The sequence below is a fragment of the Callionymus lyra genome, chromosome 1 (genome assembly GCF_982586985.1).
Source record: "Callionymus lyra chromosome 1, fCalLyr1.hap1.1, whole genome shotgun sequence".
NCBI lineage: Eukaryota > Metazoa > Chordata > Actinopteri > Syngnathiformes > Callionymidae > Callionymus > Callionymus lyra.
This window is the reverse complement of record NC_141818.1, coordinates 42,515,950-42,531,264: the sequence shown is the minus strand read 5'-3', so window position 1 is coordinate 42,531,264 and position 15,315 is coordinate 42,515,950. Positions and strand designations below refer to the sequence as shown.

At 40.0% G+C, this 15,315-nt stretch overlaps 1 protein-coding gene across 2 annotated transcripts in view; it reads left to right on the top strand.

Annotated features, from left to right (window-relative positions):
* The window catches only part of add3a (adducin 3 (gamma) a), a 76,017-nt gene extending 61,460 nt beyond the window's left edge, over positions 1 to 14,557 (top strand). Inside the window, exons 9-18 of one of the 2 annotated variants that reach the window (XM_087808330.1) lie at positions 4 to 147; positions 333 to 431; positions 2,581 to 2,757; positions 3,880 to 4,131; positions 5,216 to 5,320; positions 5,381 to 5,467; positions 6,117 to 6,134; positions 6,924 to 7,047; positions 10,652 to 10,738; positions 12,868 to 14,557. In XM_087808330.1, the coding sequence (XP_087664456.1) occupies positions 4 to 147; positions 333 to 431; positions 2,581 to 2,757; positions 3,880 to 4,131; positions 5,216 to 5,320; positions 5,381 to 5,467; positions 6,117 to 6,134; positions 6,924 to 7,047; positions 10,652 to 10,738; positions 12,868 to 13,112 (1,338 nt within the window). In that variant the 3' untranslated portion in view covers positions 13,113 to 14,557. The remainder of the gene's footprint in view (positions 1 to 3; positions 148 to 332; positions 432 to 2,580; positions 2,758 to 3,879; positions 4,132 to 5,215; positions 5,321 to 5,380; positions 5,468 to 6,116; positions 6,135 to 6,923; positions 7,048 to 10,651; positions 10,739 to 12,867) is intronic. The other variant, XM_087808332.1, reaches the window with a different exon arrangement.
* Positions 14,558 to 15,315: the final 758 nt, after the last annotated feature.

The window sequence follows — 15,315 nt, the reverse complement described above, 5'->3', positions numbered from 1 at the left end:
CAGGTGTCGTCGATGAAGTGCGGCCTCCTGCCGATCTCCCAGGAGTCTTTGCTTCTGGGCGACATCTCGTACTACGACTATCAGGGAGACCTGGACCAGCAGGACGAGCGTAAGGAGCTGCAGAAGGCTCTGGGGCCCACAGCCAAGGTGTGTTTTTGAACCTTTGAAACAATAGTTGTCGACATGTTGTTGTTGTTTTGTTTAAAACAGTGTGTGTGTGTGTGTGTGTGTGTGTGTGTGTGTGTGTGTGTGTGTGTGTGTGTGTGTGTGTGTGTGTGTGTGTGTGTGTGTGTGTGTGTGTGTGTGTGTGTGTGTGTGTGTGTGTGTTGAAGGTTCTGGTGCTGAGGAATCACGGGATCGTTGCCCTCGGAGACTCAGTGGAAGAAGCTTTTAATTTTATCTACAACGCCGTGTATGCCTGTGAGATCCAGGTGACAACAAACACACAACCACGAGAGTACACACCTGTAGACACGCACAGTTACACAACCATGTGAGTACACACCTGTAGACACACACAGTAACACAACCACGAGAGTACACACCTGTAGACACACACAGAAACACAACCATGTGAGTACACACCTGTAGACACACACAGTAACACAACCATGAGAGTACACACCTGTAGACACGCACAGTTACACAACCATGTGAGTACACACCTGTAGACACACACAGTAACACAACCACGAGAGTACACACCTGTAGACACACACAGAAACACAACCATGTGAGTACACACCTGTAGACACACACAGTAACACAACCATGAGAGTACACACCTGTAGACACACACAGTAACACGACCATGAGAGTACACACCTGTAGACACACACAGTAACACAACCACGAGAGTACACACCTGTAGACACACACAGTAACACAACCACGAGAGTACATACCTGTAGACACACACAGAAACACAACCACAAGAGTACACACCTGTAGACACACACAGTAACACAACCACGAGAGTACACACCTGTAGACACACACATAAACACAACCACGAGAGTACACACCTGTAGACACACACAGAAACACAACCACGAGAGTACACACCTGTAGACACACACAGTAACACAACCACGAGAGTACACACCTGTAGACACACACAGTAACACGACCACAAGAGTACACACCTGTAGACACACACAGTAACACGACCATGAGAGTACACACCTGTAGACACACACAGTAACACAACCACGAGAGTACACACCTGTAGACACGCACAGTTACACAACCATGTGAGTACACACCTGTAGACACGCACAGTAACACGACCATGAGAGTACACATCTGTAGACACACACAGTAACACGACCACGAGAGTACACACCTGTAGACACACACAGTAACACGACCACGAGAGTACACACCTGTAGACACACACAGTAACACAACCACGAGAGTACACACCTGTAGACACACACAGAAACACAACCACAAGAGTACACACCTGTAGACACACACAGTAACACAACCACGAGAGTACACACCTGTAGACACACACAGAAACACAACCACAAGAGTACACACCTGTAGACACACACAGTAACACAACCACGAGAGTACACACCTGTAGACACACACAGAAACACAACCACGAGAGTACACACCTGTAGACACACACAGTAACACGACCATGAGAGTACACACCTGTAGACACACACAGTAACACGACCATGAGAGTACACACCTGTAGACACACACAGTAACACGACCATGAGAGTACACACCTGTAGACACACACAGAAACACAACCACAAGAGTACACACCTGTAGACACACACAGAAACACAACCACGAGAGTACACACCTGTAGACACACACAGTAACACGACCATGAGAGTACACACCTGTAGACACACACAGAAACACAACCACAAGAGTACACACCTGTAGACACACACAGAAACACAACCACGAGAGTACACACCTGTAGACACACACAGAAACACAACCACGAGAGTACACACCTGTAGACACACACAGTAACACGACCATGAGAGTACACACCTGTAGACACACACAGTAACACGACCATGAGAGTACACACCTGTAGACACACACAGTAACACAACCACGAGAGTACACACCTGTAGACACACACAGTAACACGACCATGAGAGTACACACCTGTAGACACACACAGTAACACGACCATGAGAGTACACACCTGTAGACACACACAGAAACACAACCACGAGAGTACACACCTGTAGACACACACAGAAACACAACCACAAGAGTACACACCTGTAGACACACACAGTAACACAACCACGAGAGTACACACCTGTAGACACACACAGAAACACAACCACAAGAGTACACACCTGTAGACACACACAGTAACACAACCATGAGAGTACACACCTGTAGACACACACAGTAACACAACCACGAGAGTACACACCTGTAGACACACACAGTAACACGACCATGAGAGTACACACCTGTAGACACACACAGTAACACGACCACAAGAGTACACACCTGTAGACACACACAGTAACACGACCACAAGAGTACACACCTGTAGACACACACAGTAACACAACAATGTTGCAGGTGCGTGCTGTGTGTTGTGCGGGCGGTGTCGACAACCTCATCGTGCTGGACAAAAATAAGTTCAAGTCACGGGTGGCAGACCTGTGTGGGGCGGACAATGTCAACCATGGCGGTCAGTACAAGTGGAAAACTGGAGAGTTGGAGTTTGAGTCTCTCATGAGGATGTTGGACAATCTGGTGAGTAACACACATGACTGAGTGCGAGAGGATACAGTGATGACTGAGGGCGAGAGGATACAGTGATGACTGAGGGCGAGAGGATACAGTGAAGACTGAGGACGAGAGGATACAGAAATGACTGAGGACGGGAGGATACAGTGATGACTGAGGAAGAGAGGATACAGTGATGACTGAGGGCGAGAGGATACAGTGAAGACTGAGGACGAGAGGATACAGAAATGACTGAGGACGAGAGGATACAGTGATGACTGAGGACGAGAGGATACAGTGATGATTGAGGACGAGTGGATACAGTGATGACTGAGGACGAGAGGATACAGTGATGACTGAGGACGAGAGGATACAGTTATGATTGAGGACGAGAGGATACAGTGATGAAAGGACGAGAGGATACAGTGATGACTGAGGACGAGAGTATACAGTGATGACTGAGGACGAGAGGATGCAGAAATGACTGAGGACGAGAGGATACAGTGATGACTGAGGACGAGAGGACACAGTTATGATTGAGGACGAGAGTATACAGTGATGACTGAGGACGAGAGGATGCAGAAATGACTGAGGACGAGAGGATACAGTGATGACTGAGGACGAGAGGATACAGTTATGATTGAGGACGAGAGGATACAGTGATGACTGAGGACGAGAGGATACAGTGATGACTGAGGACGAGAGGATACAGTGATGACTGAGGACGAGAGGACACAGTTATGATTGAGGACGAGAGTATACAGTGATGACTGAGGACGAGAGGATACAGTTATGATTGAGGACAAGAGGATACAGTGATGACTGAGGACGAGAGGATACAGTTATGATTGAGGACGAGAGGATACAGTGATGACTGAGGACGAGAGGATACAGTTATGATTGAGGACAAGAGGATACAGTGATGACTGAGGACGAGAGGATACAGTGATGATTCAGGACGAGAGGATACAGTTATGATTGAGGACAAGAGGATACAGTGATGACTGAGGACGAGAGGATACAGTGATGACTGAGGACGAGAGGATACAGTGAGTCCAGCAGCTTTTAAAGCTGACGCTTGGACATATTTTGGTACAGCACCAGAGTGAAGTACTCGACAGTACTACACATGTACTTGATATACCTCAGGGCTACAGGACCGGCTACACCTACCGTCATCCCATCGTGCGAAACAAGCCGCGGCACAAGAGCGACGTAGAGATTCCTGCGACCGTCACTGCGTTCGTGTTCGACGACGACTCCGACGCCGGAGCGACTCGTCTGCCCTTCAAGTTCCTGCAGCAGCGGCAGCAGCGAGAGAAGACGCGCTGGTTGAACTCACCCAACAGTTACACCAAAGTCAGCCTGGAGGGCGAGGAGCGACGCAGCAGGACCACCACGGTAACTCTTGCTGCGAGGACTCCATCTAGTGGCCACACCCGGCGCTGCAGCGCTAACCTTTCACTGATTTTATCTTCAACCATTTGAGAAATATATTGTTTATTTGACTTAAACGTGGAACGTGTTGATTTGTTAGCCTTGGGTTTTTAATAATACATTTTATATTTTTAATTTTTTAATTTTCTTCGTTGAATCAAAGGATGTCAGGATCACAACTAAGATCAAAAATATACTGAAAAGATTGAGAAGATTTTTACTTTATAATTCTTTATTAGAAAATCAAACTATTTTTAAATGTTCTAGCATTTAATTTATTTTTCAATAATTTTTAAACGTTTGTTTGTTTTCATGTTGACATTAAAAAATTACACCAACATTTGTTTATTGAAGCTAAAGGCTACACATTAAAAAAAAAAAAAAAATGAAAATTTTTCAGAATTATTTTAATTCAAACTAAGTGTAATAAAATATTCAGTTAATTTTGATTTTTGATTTTGATTTACTCTTATTTATAAATTCAGTTCAAACTTTCCATTTATAAATTATTGAATTAAATTATTCATAAAAAACAATAAAATGCTTAAATACACAATTTACATAAAAAAATAAAAAATGTGAACATTTAAAAATATTACATTTCAACAGTCAATATTCTGATGACACTGACTTTATTGTTATTTTATATTTATATTTAACAAACAAAAACAATTAATTGTTGTCTTGTTATTAATTTATTTTTAGAATAATCTATTGTTTTAAATATAGTTATTTATTATTTTTGCTGAACTTTCTTGTTCAATATTATCATAATTTCTTTGAAATATAATCTTTATTTATAATTGTTTTTGTGGTTGTGGTTTGTAATACGTGCAGTAGACATAGTACAGAGTTTATATTATATAGTATATTATATTTTATGACCTAATATGTGTATTTAAAGCTCAAAAACAGTAATATTAAACAAGTAATGGATCAATATACTTATATACAGAATATATCGTTAAAAAACATGACTTACACAAGTGTAATAAATGTGTTATACTTTGAATGTAAATATTCAAACGATGTGTTTGTTGGTCATCAGTGGAAGAAAGCCGACGAGACCGGAACCCCGATACGTATCGAGGACCCGAATCAGTTTGTTCCGCTGAACACGAACCCCACGGACGTGCTGGAGAAACGCAACAAGGTCTGAAACAAACACGACGTCGACATTTTTACGTGTTTTAAACGAGGTTTTGTTTCTCAGATCCGGGAGCAGAACCGTTACGATGTGATGACGTCCGGACCTCGATCTCAGCACCTGGCAGGCATCACTGTGGACCCGCCGCGGCAGGTGAGGAAGATAAGATCTTCTAATTCATGTAATAACAATGAAACATGAATAATGACCATAAACAAAGTGGGCGTCGAAATGTGGTTTAAATGAAATATTTCATTGTGAATTCAGTTTGAATTTGTTACATTTTATTGGTTTTATAAACACAACACAGGATTTTTATTTTGTGGTTTGAAAGTTCAGAATAAAATAAATATAATTACAAAATGAAAAAAATAATATGAGATTAATGAAAAGACTAAAGTGAACATATAAAAAAAAAAAATAATAATAATAAATTAATTTTCATTTAATAAAATATCTAGTCAAGGTTATTTAATAATTCAGGAAGAATTTTAATTGTTTTAACTTTTATTGTGTGTTTAAAAACATGTTTAGTGAAGAGAGTGGATTGGAATTAATTGTTTTAATTCATTTAACTAATAATTAAGGAATTTTATATTATTTTATATCTTTAAAAACATACAGATGCTTGTATTAAAATAGAACACTAGACTTTTACATTAAAGTGAAATTTTCTCACATTATTGTTTCCACAAACTTTGATTTGAGTCGCTGATGTGGCGGAGAAACAAATATACTTCAGTTCACCGCTAGATGGAGACATTGTCAATGATTTGACTTTGGTTCATGTTGTGTCTTCAAGGTGGAGATAAAAGTGACGGTAAATATCCACTGTTTTGTGTAGTTCTGCTACACAACGTGGCATGATTTCAATGAACATGTGCACGAGAGTTTGTAGACGTGTGGGGTGTTCCTCCACCAGAGTGTGCGTCGTGAGCATGTCAGGCTTTTATTCATCGTTTATGAGGTTTTTATTTTCTCATGAAGAGCTGGAGGTTTGTCGACATCTGTGTGTTGTTGTGTTCGTGTGATGTTCATTTCTTACGTTTATTATGTAGTTTTACTTCTTTATATTTGTGTCTTTAAATTTGTATTTCAAATTTTATATTTATATTTTATATTTTATATTTTATTTATATTTTATTTATATTTGTGTGTGTGTCTTTATATTTGTATGTATGTGTGTTGATAATATGTCTGCTGTTGTATATGTGTATATATATATTAGTGTGTGTATATATTAGTGTGTGTTAATATAAGTGTGTATATATACATAAGTGTGTGTGTTGATAATATGTCTCTCTGCTGTCATAAGTGTGTGTTGATATAAGTATGTCTGATGATAACATGTCTTTCTGCTGTCATAAGTGTGTTAATATAAGTGTGTGTTAATATTAGTTTGTGTTAATATAAGTATGTCTGATGATAATATGTCTCTCTGCTGTCATAAGTGTGTTAATATTAGTGTGTGTTAATATAAGTCTGTGTATAGACATAAGTATGTGTATATATATGTTGATAACATGTCTCTCTGCTCTCATGTGTGTGTTAATATTAGTGTGTGTTAATACAAATGTGTGTGTTGATCATATGTCTCTTCATTCGTCAGCCATACGTTCCCTCAGAAGAAGATCAAAAGACTCCTCAGCCTCCGAATCCTTTCACGGAGCTGCTGGAGAAAGACCTGGAGCTGCAGCGCAAGAACCTGGAGAGACGACACCTGGGTCTCAGTGGTACGACACACACACACACCTACACACACACACACCTACACACACACACACACACACACACACACCTACACACACACACCTACACACACACACACACACACACACACCTACACACACACACCTACACACACACACACACACACACACACACACACACACACACACACACATACACACACACTCACACCTACACTCACACAAACACACACCTGATGATGATGAATGAAGAAGATGATGATGATGTAGATAAAGGTGATGATGATGATGATGATGATGAAAAAGATGAAGATGAAGATAAAGTTGATGTTGATGAGGAAGATGATGATGATGATGAAGATAAAGGTGATGAAGATGATGATGAAGATAAAGGTGATGTTGAAGATGAAGATAAAGGTGATGGTGATGATGATGATGATAAAGGTGATGGTGATGATTATAAAGATAAAGGTGATGATGAATAGGAAGAGGAAGATGACGATAAGGGTGGCGATTATGAAGATAAAGGTGATGGTGATGAGAAGATGATGATGAGGAAGATAAAGATAAAGGTGATGATGAAGATGAAGATGATGAATATAAAGATAAAGGTGATGATGAAGATGATGATGAAGATGATGATGATAAAGATAAAGGTGATGATGATGATGATGAAGATGAAAATGATGGTGATGATGATGATGAGGAATATGATGAAGATGAAGATTAAGATGATGATGGTGAAGATTAAGGTGATGAGGAAGATGAAGATAAAGGTGATGGTGATGATGATGATGAAGATAAAGGTGATGAAGATGATGATGATGAAGATGAAGGTGATGAAGATGAAGGTGATGAAGATGAAGATTAAGATAAAGGTGATGGTGATGATTATGAAGATGAAGATAAAGGTGATGAAAACGATGTTGAAGATAAGGATGAAGATAAAGGTGATGGTGATGAGAAGGTGATGATGAGGAAGTTAAAGATAAAGGTGATGATTAAGATGAAGATGAAGATGATGATAATGAAGATAAAGATAAAGGTGATGATGATGATGAAGATAAAAGTGATGATGATGATGAGGAATATGATGAAGATGAAGATTAAGGTGATGAAGATGATGTTGAAGATGAAGGTGATGATGATGAAGAAACTGCTTGAAATTCTGACGCTATAATGATAAAAACACTTTATAAGAACCCTGAATCGACACACACACACACACACACACACACACACAGTTGTGGGTCTCACTCGCGCCCCCGAGTGGTTTGTGACGACAGAGCGAACAGACGGTGTAATAACAGGAGCTGGTCGTCATGGTGATGGTGCCCACATGATACCACCAATCCCCGAGTGACCAATCTGGAATCAAGCTGGGGACCGTCTGGAGCCACACACACACTCACACACACACACACACACACACACACACACACACACACACACACACACACACACACACACACTCACACACACACACCCCCACACACACACACTCACACACACACACACACACACACACACACACACACACACACACACACACACACACACACATGAACACGCACAGACACACACAAGCACACACACACACACACGCAGACACGCAGACACGCACACACCTACACGCACACACACACACACACACACACACACACAAGCACGCACACACACAAACACAAGCACACACCTACACGCACACACACACAAGCACGCACACCTACATGCACACGCACACACACACACACACACACACACGCACACACACACGCACACACACACACACGCACACACACACACACGCACACACACACACACACGCACACACACACCTACACACACACACACACACGCACACACACACCTACACACACAGGTCACGTCACGTTCGTGTCAAGAATCTAAATTAAATAATGGAATAAATAGATTAAAATTATCTGTGATGAATAAAAATGTAAAAACTTTACGATCTTGACTTTAAACTCAACTTGTCATGAATATTATTTCCCTCAATATTTAAATGTTGTTTAACAAACAAGTTTTCAAACCTTTTTTAAGCATTTGAAATACATTTGACAGCAAATGTTCTTTCTTAAAACTGCACCACAGAGAGTGAACCTTCAAGTGACTCCTGGATCCAGATGGTTACGTGACGTCACTGGATTGAAATCATCATTTCCTAGAAAATCAAGTAGAAAAATCTTGTGTTTATCGTTTAAAGATTGAAAATTAAAGAAAATATTATTTTTTTAAAATAAGGTTAATTCATTAAAACCTTTTTTTTTAAGAAAGTTGAATTTTATTTAATTTTTATAATTTAATGGAAAAATACAAAACAAACGATTTTTGAACGTTCATTTTTATATTCTCATCCCAGTATTTATTGAATACATTTTTATTTTGTATCATTTTAAATTCAATTAAAAAAAATGTGAAATATTGATTTATTCAATAAAACAAATCTTACAATATGTTAATTTTTTTTTTTTTTTATTGAAAAATATAAATAAATGCTTAAAAAAAATTACAAACATAAAACATTTCTAAGCAGTATTTACTCATGATATTTACACAGAAATGATACTTAATTGTCGTTCGACACTATCAAAGTTACACTCAAATATCTTACACATACATCATTACCGAGTCCTTGAACGCATCGTCTGGACTCGACGTGATAATGAATAAAAACATCTGAACGTTTAAGTTGAACGATGTAAGAAAATCATACAAAACACGTAAAAATATACAAAAATCATTTTGTCTTTAAAGTCACATTTTTACATTTTTAGATAGTTTTGTCATATTTTCTATAATTATCGGCTCATTTTTGAACATTCATGACTCTTGACGTTATTTAAATACCTTTGTCTGGGCGACAAGTGTGTGTCATGTGACCACAAAACTACACACATGACGTACTTAAACTTTTACAACTGACCACGAGACAAAACCACAAACAACAACAATCTATATTTGTAATGACATGTTCACGCTGTATTACACACAAGTACACAATGTTGCAGTTACACTGTAACACTGTTCTGACACTAGAGGGAGCTAGAAACCACAATTTCAATCTTACGTGTTGCTGCTTTAATCGATGAACGAAGAATGTTGGAAACAAACGAGGTTGAAGGATATTGTGTCGTGTGATTAGGAAGGATGTTGGTTCAAGTGGAGGATGCTGACTGGCTCTGGCAACCCGTGATGGGAAAGAAGACTTTTAAAATGTGTTTAACTTTGAGCGGCTCGAGGGTCAGATTGACCCATTTCTCTAAAACGCTTTGAAAATGTTTCCCTTCGAGTCTCCCGTGATGATTTTCACCGACTTTTAAGGGGAAAAAATTCTTAGGACGTGACGATGAGCGATGAGTTTGGATGAAGTGGGTCGTGACCTACATGACGACGGGATTTTGGGATGTTTGAGGAGAAGCTTCTGAGCATGAATCTAACATGTGTGTCGCACTAATCTCTCTCCCCCTCTTCACTCTTTATCCCAAAAAACCTCCGTCCCTGCTGTCGTCCTGCTGACTGCCCCCCCCCCCCCCCACTTCCTGTAAATCCTCACCCTCGTCCTCACCCTCGTCCTCACCCTCGTCCTCCCCCGACATCCCTGCAGATGGCGAGCATGAGCTAACCTCGGACGACGGCTCTACACTCTCTCAGTGTCTGTCTCTGTCGCCGCAGAACACTCCGGCTAAAGAAGGTATCGTCTTCTGCCCCGTGTGTGCGTCTGTGTGTGTGTGTGTGTGTGTGTGTGTGTGTGTGTGTCTGTGTGTGTGTGGTGTGTGTCTGTGTCTGTGTGTGTGTCTGTGTGTGTCTGTGTCTGTGTCTGTGTCTGTGTCTGTGTCTGTGTCTGTGTCTGTGTCTGTGTCTGTGTGTGTGTGTGTGTGTGTCTGTGTGTGTGTGTGTGTGGGTGTGTGTGTGTGTGTGTGTGTGTGTGTGTGTGTGTGTGTGTGTGTGTGTGTGGGTGTGTGTGTGTGTGTGTGTGTGTGTGTGTGTGTGTGTGTGTGTGTGTGTGTGTGTGTGTGTGTGTGTGTGTGTGTGTGTGTGTGGGGGTGTGTGTGTGTGTGTGGGTGTGTGTGTGTGTGTGTGTGTGTGTGTGTGTGTGTGTGTGTGGGGGTGTGTGTGTGTGTGTGTGTACGTGTGTGTGCGTCTGTGTGTGTGTGTGTGTGTGTCTGTGTGTGTGTGTGTGTGTCTGTGTGTGTCTGTGTCTGTGTGTGTGTGTGTGCGTCTGTGTGTGTGTGGTGTGTGTGTGTGTCTGTGTGTGTGTGTGTGCGTCTGTGTGTGTGTGGTGTGTGTGTGTGTCTGTGTGTGTGTGTGTGTGTGTGCGTCTGTGTGTGTGTGGTGTGTGTGTGTGTCTGTGTCTGTGTGTGTGTGTGTGCGTCTGTGTGTGTGGTGTGTGTGTGTGTGTACGTGTGTGTGCGTTTGTGTGTGTGTGGTGTGTGTCTGTGTCTGTGTGTGTGTGTGTGCGTCTGTGTGTGTGTGGTGTGTGTGTGTGTGCGTCTGTGTGTGTGTGTCTGTGTCTGTGTCTGTGTCTGTGTCTGTCTGTGTGTGTGTGTGTGTGTCTGTGTCTGGGGGGGTGTGTGTCTGTGTGTCTGTGTCTGTGGGTGTGTGTGTGTGTGTGTGTCGTCAAGTGTCGACACGTGGGAGTTGACGTGTCGTACTAACACTGAGATTAAAATCGTGTCCATGTTTTCACAATAAGAGCTTTAAAGGAAGCAATTTTTTTTACGATCGGGACGCGGTGCGTTCAAAGACGCGATGCGTTCAAAGACGCGATGCGTTCAAAGACGCGATGCGTTCAAAGACGCGATGCGTTCAAAGACGCGATGCGTTCAAAGACGCGATGCGTTCAAAGACGCGATGCGTTCAAAGAGTCAAAAGTAACGGCTCCAATGGTGAGCGCGTGGGCGGCCATCTTTGATTCCCACCGATGTTGCTTCTCGACAAATTTTAGATTTTAACAAACAAAACGGATTTTATTTCGTTGGTTTTGACTGTACTTGACTTCAACATTTGAGATTAATTGATCTTAATTAATCGATTTTTTTTAATCTCACCAAACTGAGAAAACGCTGTCAGTAAAAAAAAAAATCGTTTAAATTCATGATCATAAAAGATTATTTTTCTCAGTCATTGTAAAAGGAAACCAGATAAACGTTTAAACAATTAAGCACTGATTAAAAAAAAAAGATCGCGATTAATTAATTACACTTTTTTTTAACCCTTAACTTGAGTTTTTACTCATGATATTTAAGATTTCAGTAGATTAATTTGTCTCAATCCTTGGAAGATTAATGAAACTCAAACATAGCAATAAATATAATGGTAATTAATTACTCAGGTGAGTCGAGTCGTGTTGAGACACAACGACTGTTGTTCTTCCACTGGTGCGACTCGTGGTCCATTGATTAGAGGCCAATGAAAATATTCATACATTGATCTTTTTTATTTACAATTGCCTTGATGACTGAGGACGAGATGATAAAGTGATGACTGAGGACGAGGGGATACAGTGATGACTGTGGGCGAGAGAATACCTTGATGACTGAGGACGAGGGGATACAGTGATGACTGTGGGCGAGATAATACCTTGATGACTGAGGACGAGAGGATACAGTGATGACTGAGGGCGAGAGAATACCTTGATGACTGAGGACGAGAGGATATAGAGATGACTGAGGACACACTCTAAAGACTTGTTTACTAGAACGTGTCAAAAGGTTGTAGAATCGAGGCCAGATTAAAAACCCAGGATGTGTCATGTATGGCCCGCGGGCCGCGTCTCCTCTGTGTCCACGAGCTCATCCGTCCTCCGTCCTCCGTCCTCAGGGAACCACGCGTTGAACCTGACGAACGGCAAAGACAACCACGACGACGACGTGTCGAACCGCATGAGCCGACTGACCACCAGCGTGGAGAGCGTGCACGTGGACGTGCGCTCGGGCGAGAAGATCGAGGAGGCCTTGACCCCCGAGAGCTCGCCCTCCAAGTCGCCCAACACCAAGAAGAAGAAGAAGTTCCGCACGCCGTCCTTCCTGAAGAAGAGCAAGAAGAAGGAGAAGCTGGAGGCCTGAGCACCTGGTCTAACCTTTCCTTTCCTTTTGTCTCCGTCTGTGCAAATGTTCTAACAGGAAATGGTTGTCACTCACTTCCTGTCTTCAAACCAGCGTAACTGGATCCACGCGACGCGTTCGCGGCGTCTCTTCGGCGACGGTGGCGTCCGAGGGTCACGTGACTCCGAGGAGATGTTTTGACTGGAAGTTGTTGTAGCAGTTTTTCCCGCCTCCATGTTTTTTGCCAAAACCAAGGGCGTGATGTCATCATCGCGCGTCACCTCCGGTAGAGCTCCGCCCTATTTTTGTCCGCGGCTGCACAGTGAAGCTTATTTTTGCTAAAAAAAACGTCTATATTCTGATGCGAGTCACTCACGGATGCAAGAACTGGATTTGTTTTTTGTTTTTTAAATGTGTTTTTTGACGACGCTGCACTTTTTTTTTTCTCACAAGTCAGTTTGAAGGTTGACGGACGGAGAGAAAGAAAAAGAACAGTCGTGGAGAAGCGTCTTGGTTTCATGTTGCGAGTTCGATTCCCTGATCGTGAGACGGACGCGTATGAAAGTATTTCAGCGACATCGGAACTTTTTATTCGACATTTAATCTAATATTTTCTTAAATCATTTGAATATTGACTGAATGAACTGGTTTTTAATGAATAATTTAATTCAATCATTTTTATATTCAAAAACAAAACTGTTTAACTTGTTGAATTTTTAATTATTTTTTTTAATGAATGTTGTTTTTTTTTATACATACAGTTTGTCTAAGTCAAATTATTCAAAAATATATTTCTTAAATTTAATATATTTTAATTTGTTGACTTTTAAATTCAATGTAAGATATTGAATTTTGAACATTTTAATTTTTAATTATTAAAATAAAAGTTTTCTTTATACTTTTTTTTTTTTTTTAAATAACCCTTAAATATACAAATTATTTGATTCAATAATTAAAAAAAAAATTTTTGGTTAAACATGTATTAATATTCAATTCAACGTTGAATATTCCGATGTTGCTCACATACTTCCATAGACCAGTCGAATCCTAATGTGAAGGTCGCAGTGGTCAGGGGCTGGTACGAGGTTCAAACGGGACTGAGCAGGTGTTGTCGAGAGATTTCACTGTGAGCATGTTTTTATTATTTCCTTCTGCTTCTGTTCTCTTTATCCGTCATTTCTTCTCTTCTTTTTTTTTTTAGTTTCAGATCAATAACGTGTGAAAATCTCCGTCAGGAACGTTTTCTCGTCCTTCACTAACGTGTTTGTTTTTCTAAGCGTGTTTTGCCGCGTGAGCTCCGTCGTGACCTCCGTCGTGACCTCCGTCGTGACCTCCGTCGTGACCTCCGTCGTGACCTCCGTCGTGACCTCCGTCGTGACCTGTGAACAGAAGAATCCTCTATACACAGAATCTAACGAGTTGCTTTAGATGTTCCTGCTAATCACAAATAAACTCTACTTTAAGAACTCGGCCTCAGTTTTCATCATACGAACATCTTCTCTCACGTCATTGGTCGAACTGGAAGTGACATCACAATATTTGATCAATATTAATGTATATGTATATATTAAAAAAATGTGCATATTTTAATTCAATAGAAAAATGTTGGTTTAATAGGGTTTGATAAAGTTTTAATATTGAATTTTAAAGGCTTAAAATGACAAAATATTGAGCTTAGAAAATGTATTTTTGAAATTATAATATCAAGCTACGTGTGAAATAGTTTTAGTTCAAAATTACATTCATTTTAATTTTCAAAAAAAAGTTTGATATACTTAAAAACAACTGATATAAATTATTTATATTTTAATGTGTAGTCTGATAAAATTAAATATAAAAATGTTGGTGTAATAAAGTTTGATAAAGTTTTTATATAGAATTTAAAAGGCTACAAATTCAAATAATATTGAGTTTAGAAAATGTATTTTTAGTCAATTATAATTAAAATATCAAACTCTACGTGTAAAATAGTTTTAATTTAAAATTACATTCATTTTAATTTTTTTTTTATATAATACTTAAAAACAACTGTTATAAATTATATATATTTTAACGTGTAGTCTGATAAAATTAAATATAAAAATGGTATAGTTTTTGGTAAGTTTTCATGTTTATATTGAACTTAAAAGGCTACAAATAAAAAAATAATGAGTTTAGGAAATATATTTTTGAATCACTAGAATTAGGATCGAAAACTCTATGTAAAAAAATATATATAATTTTG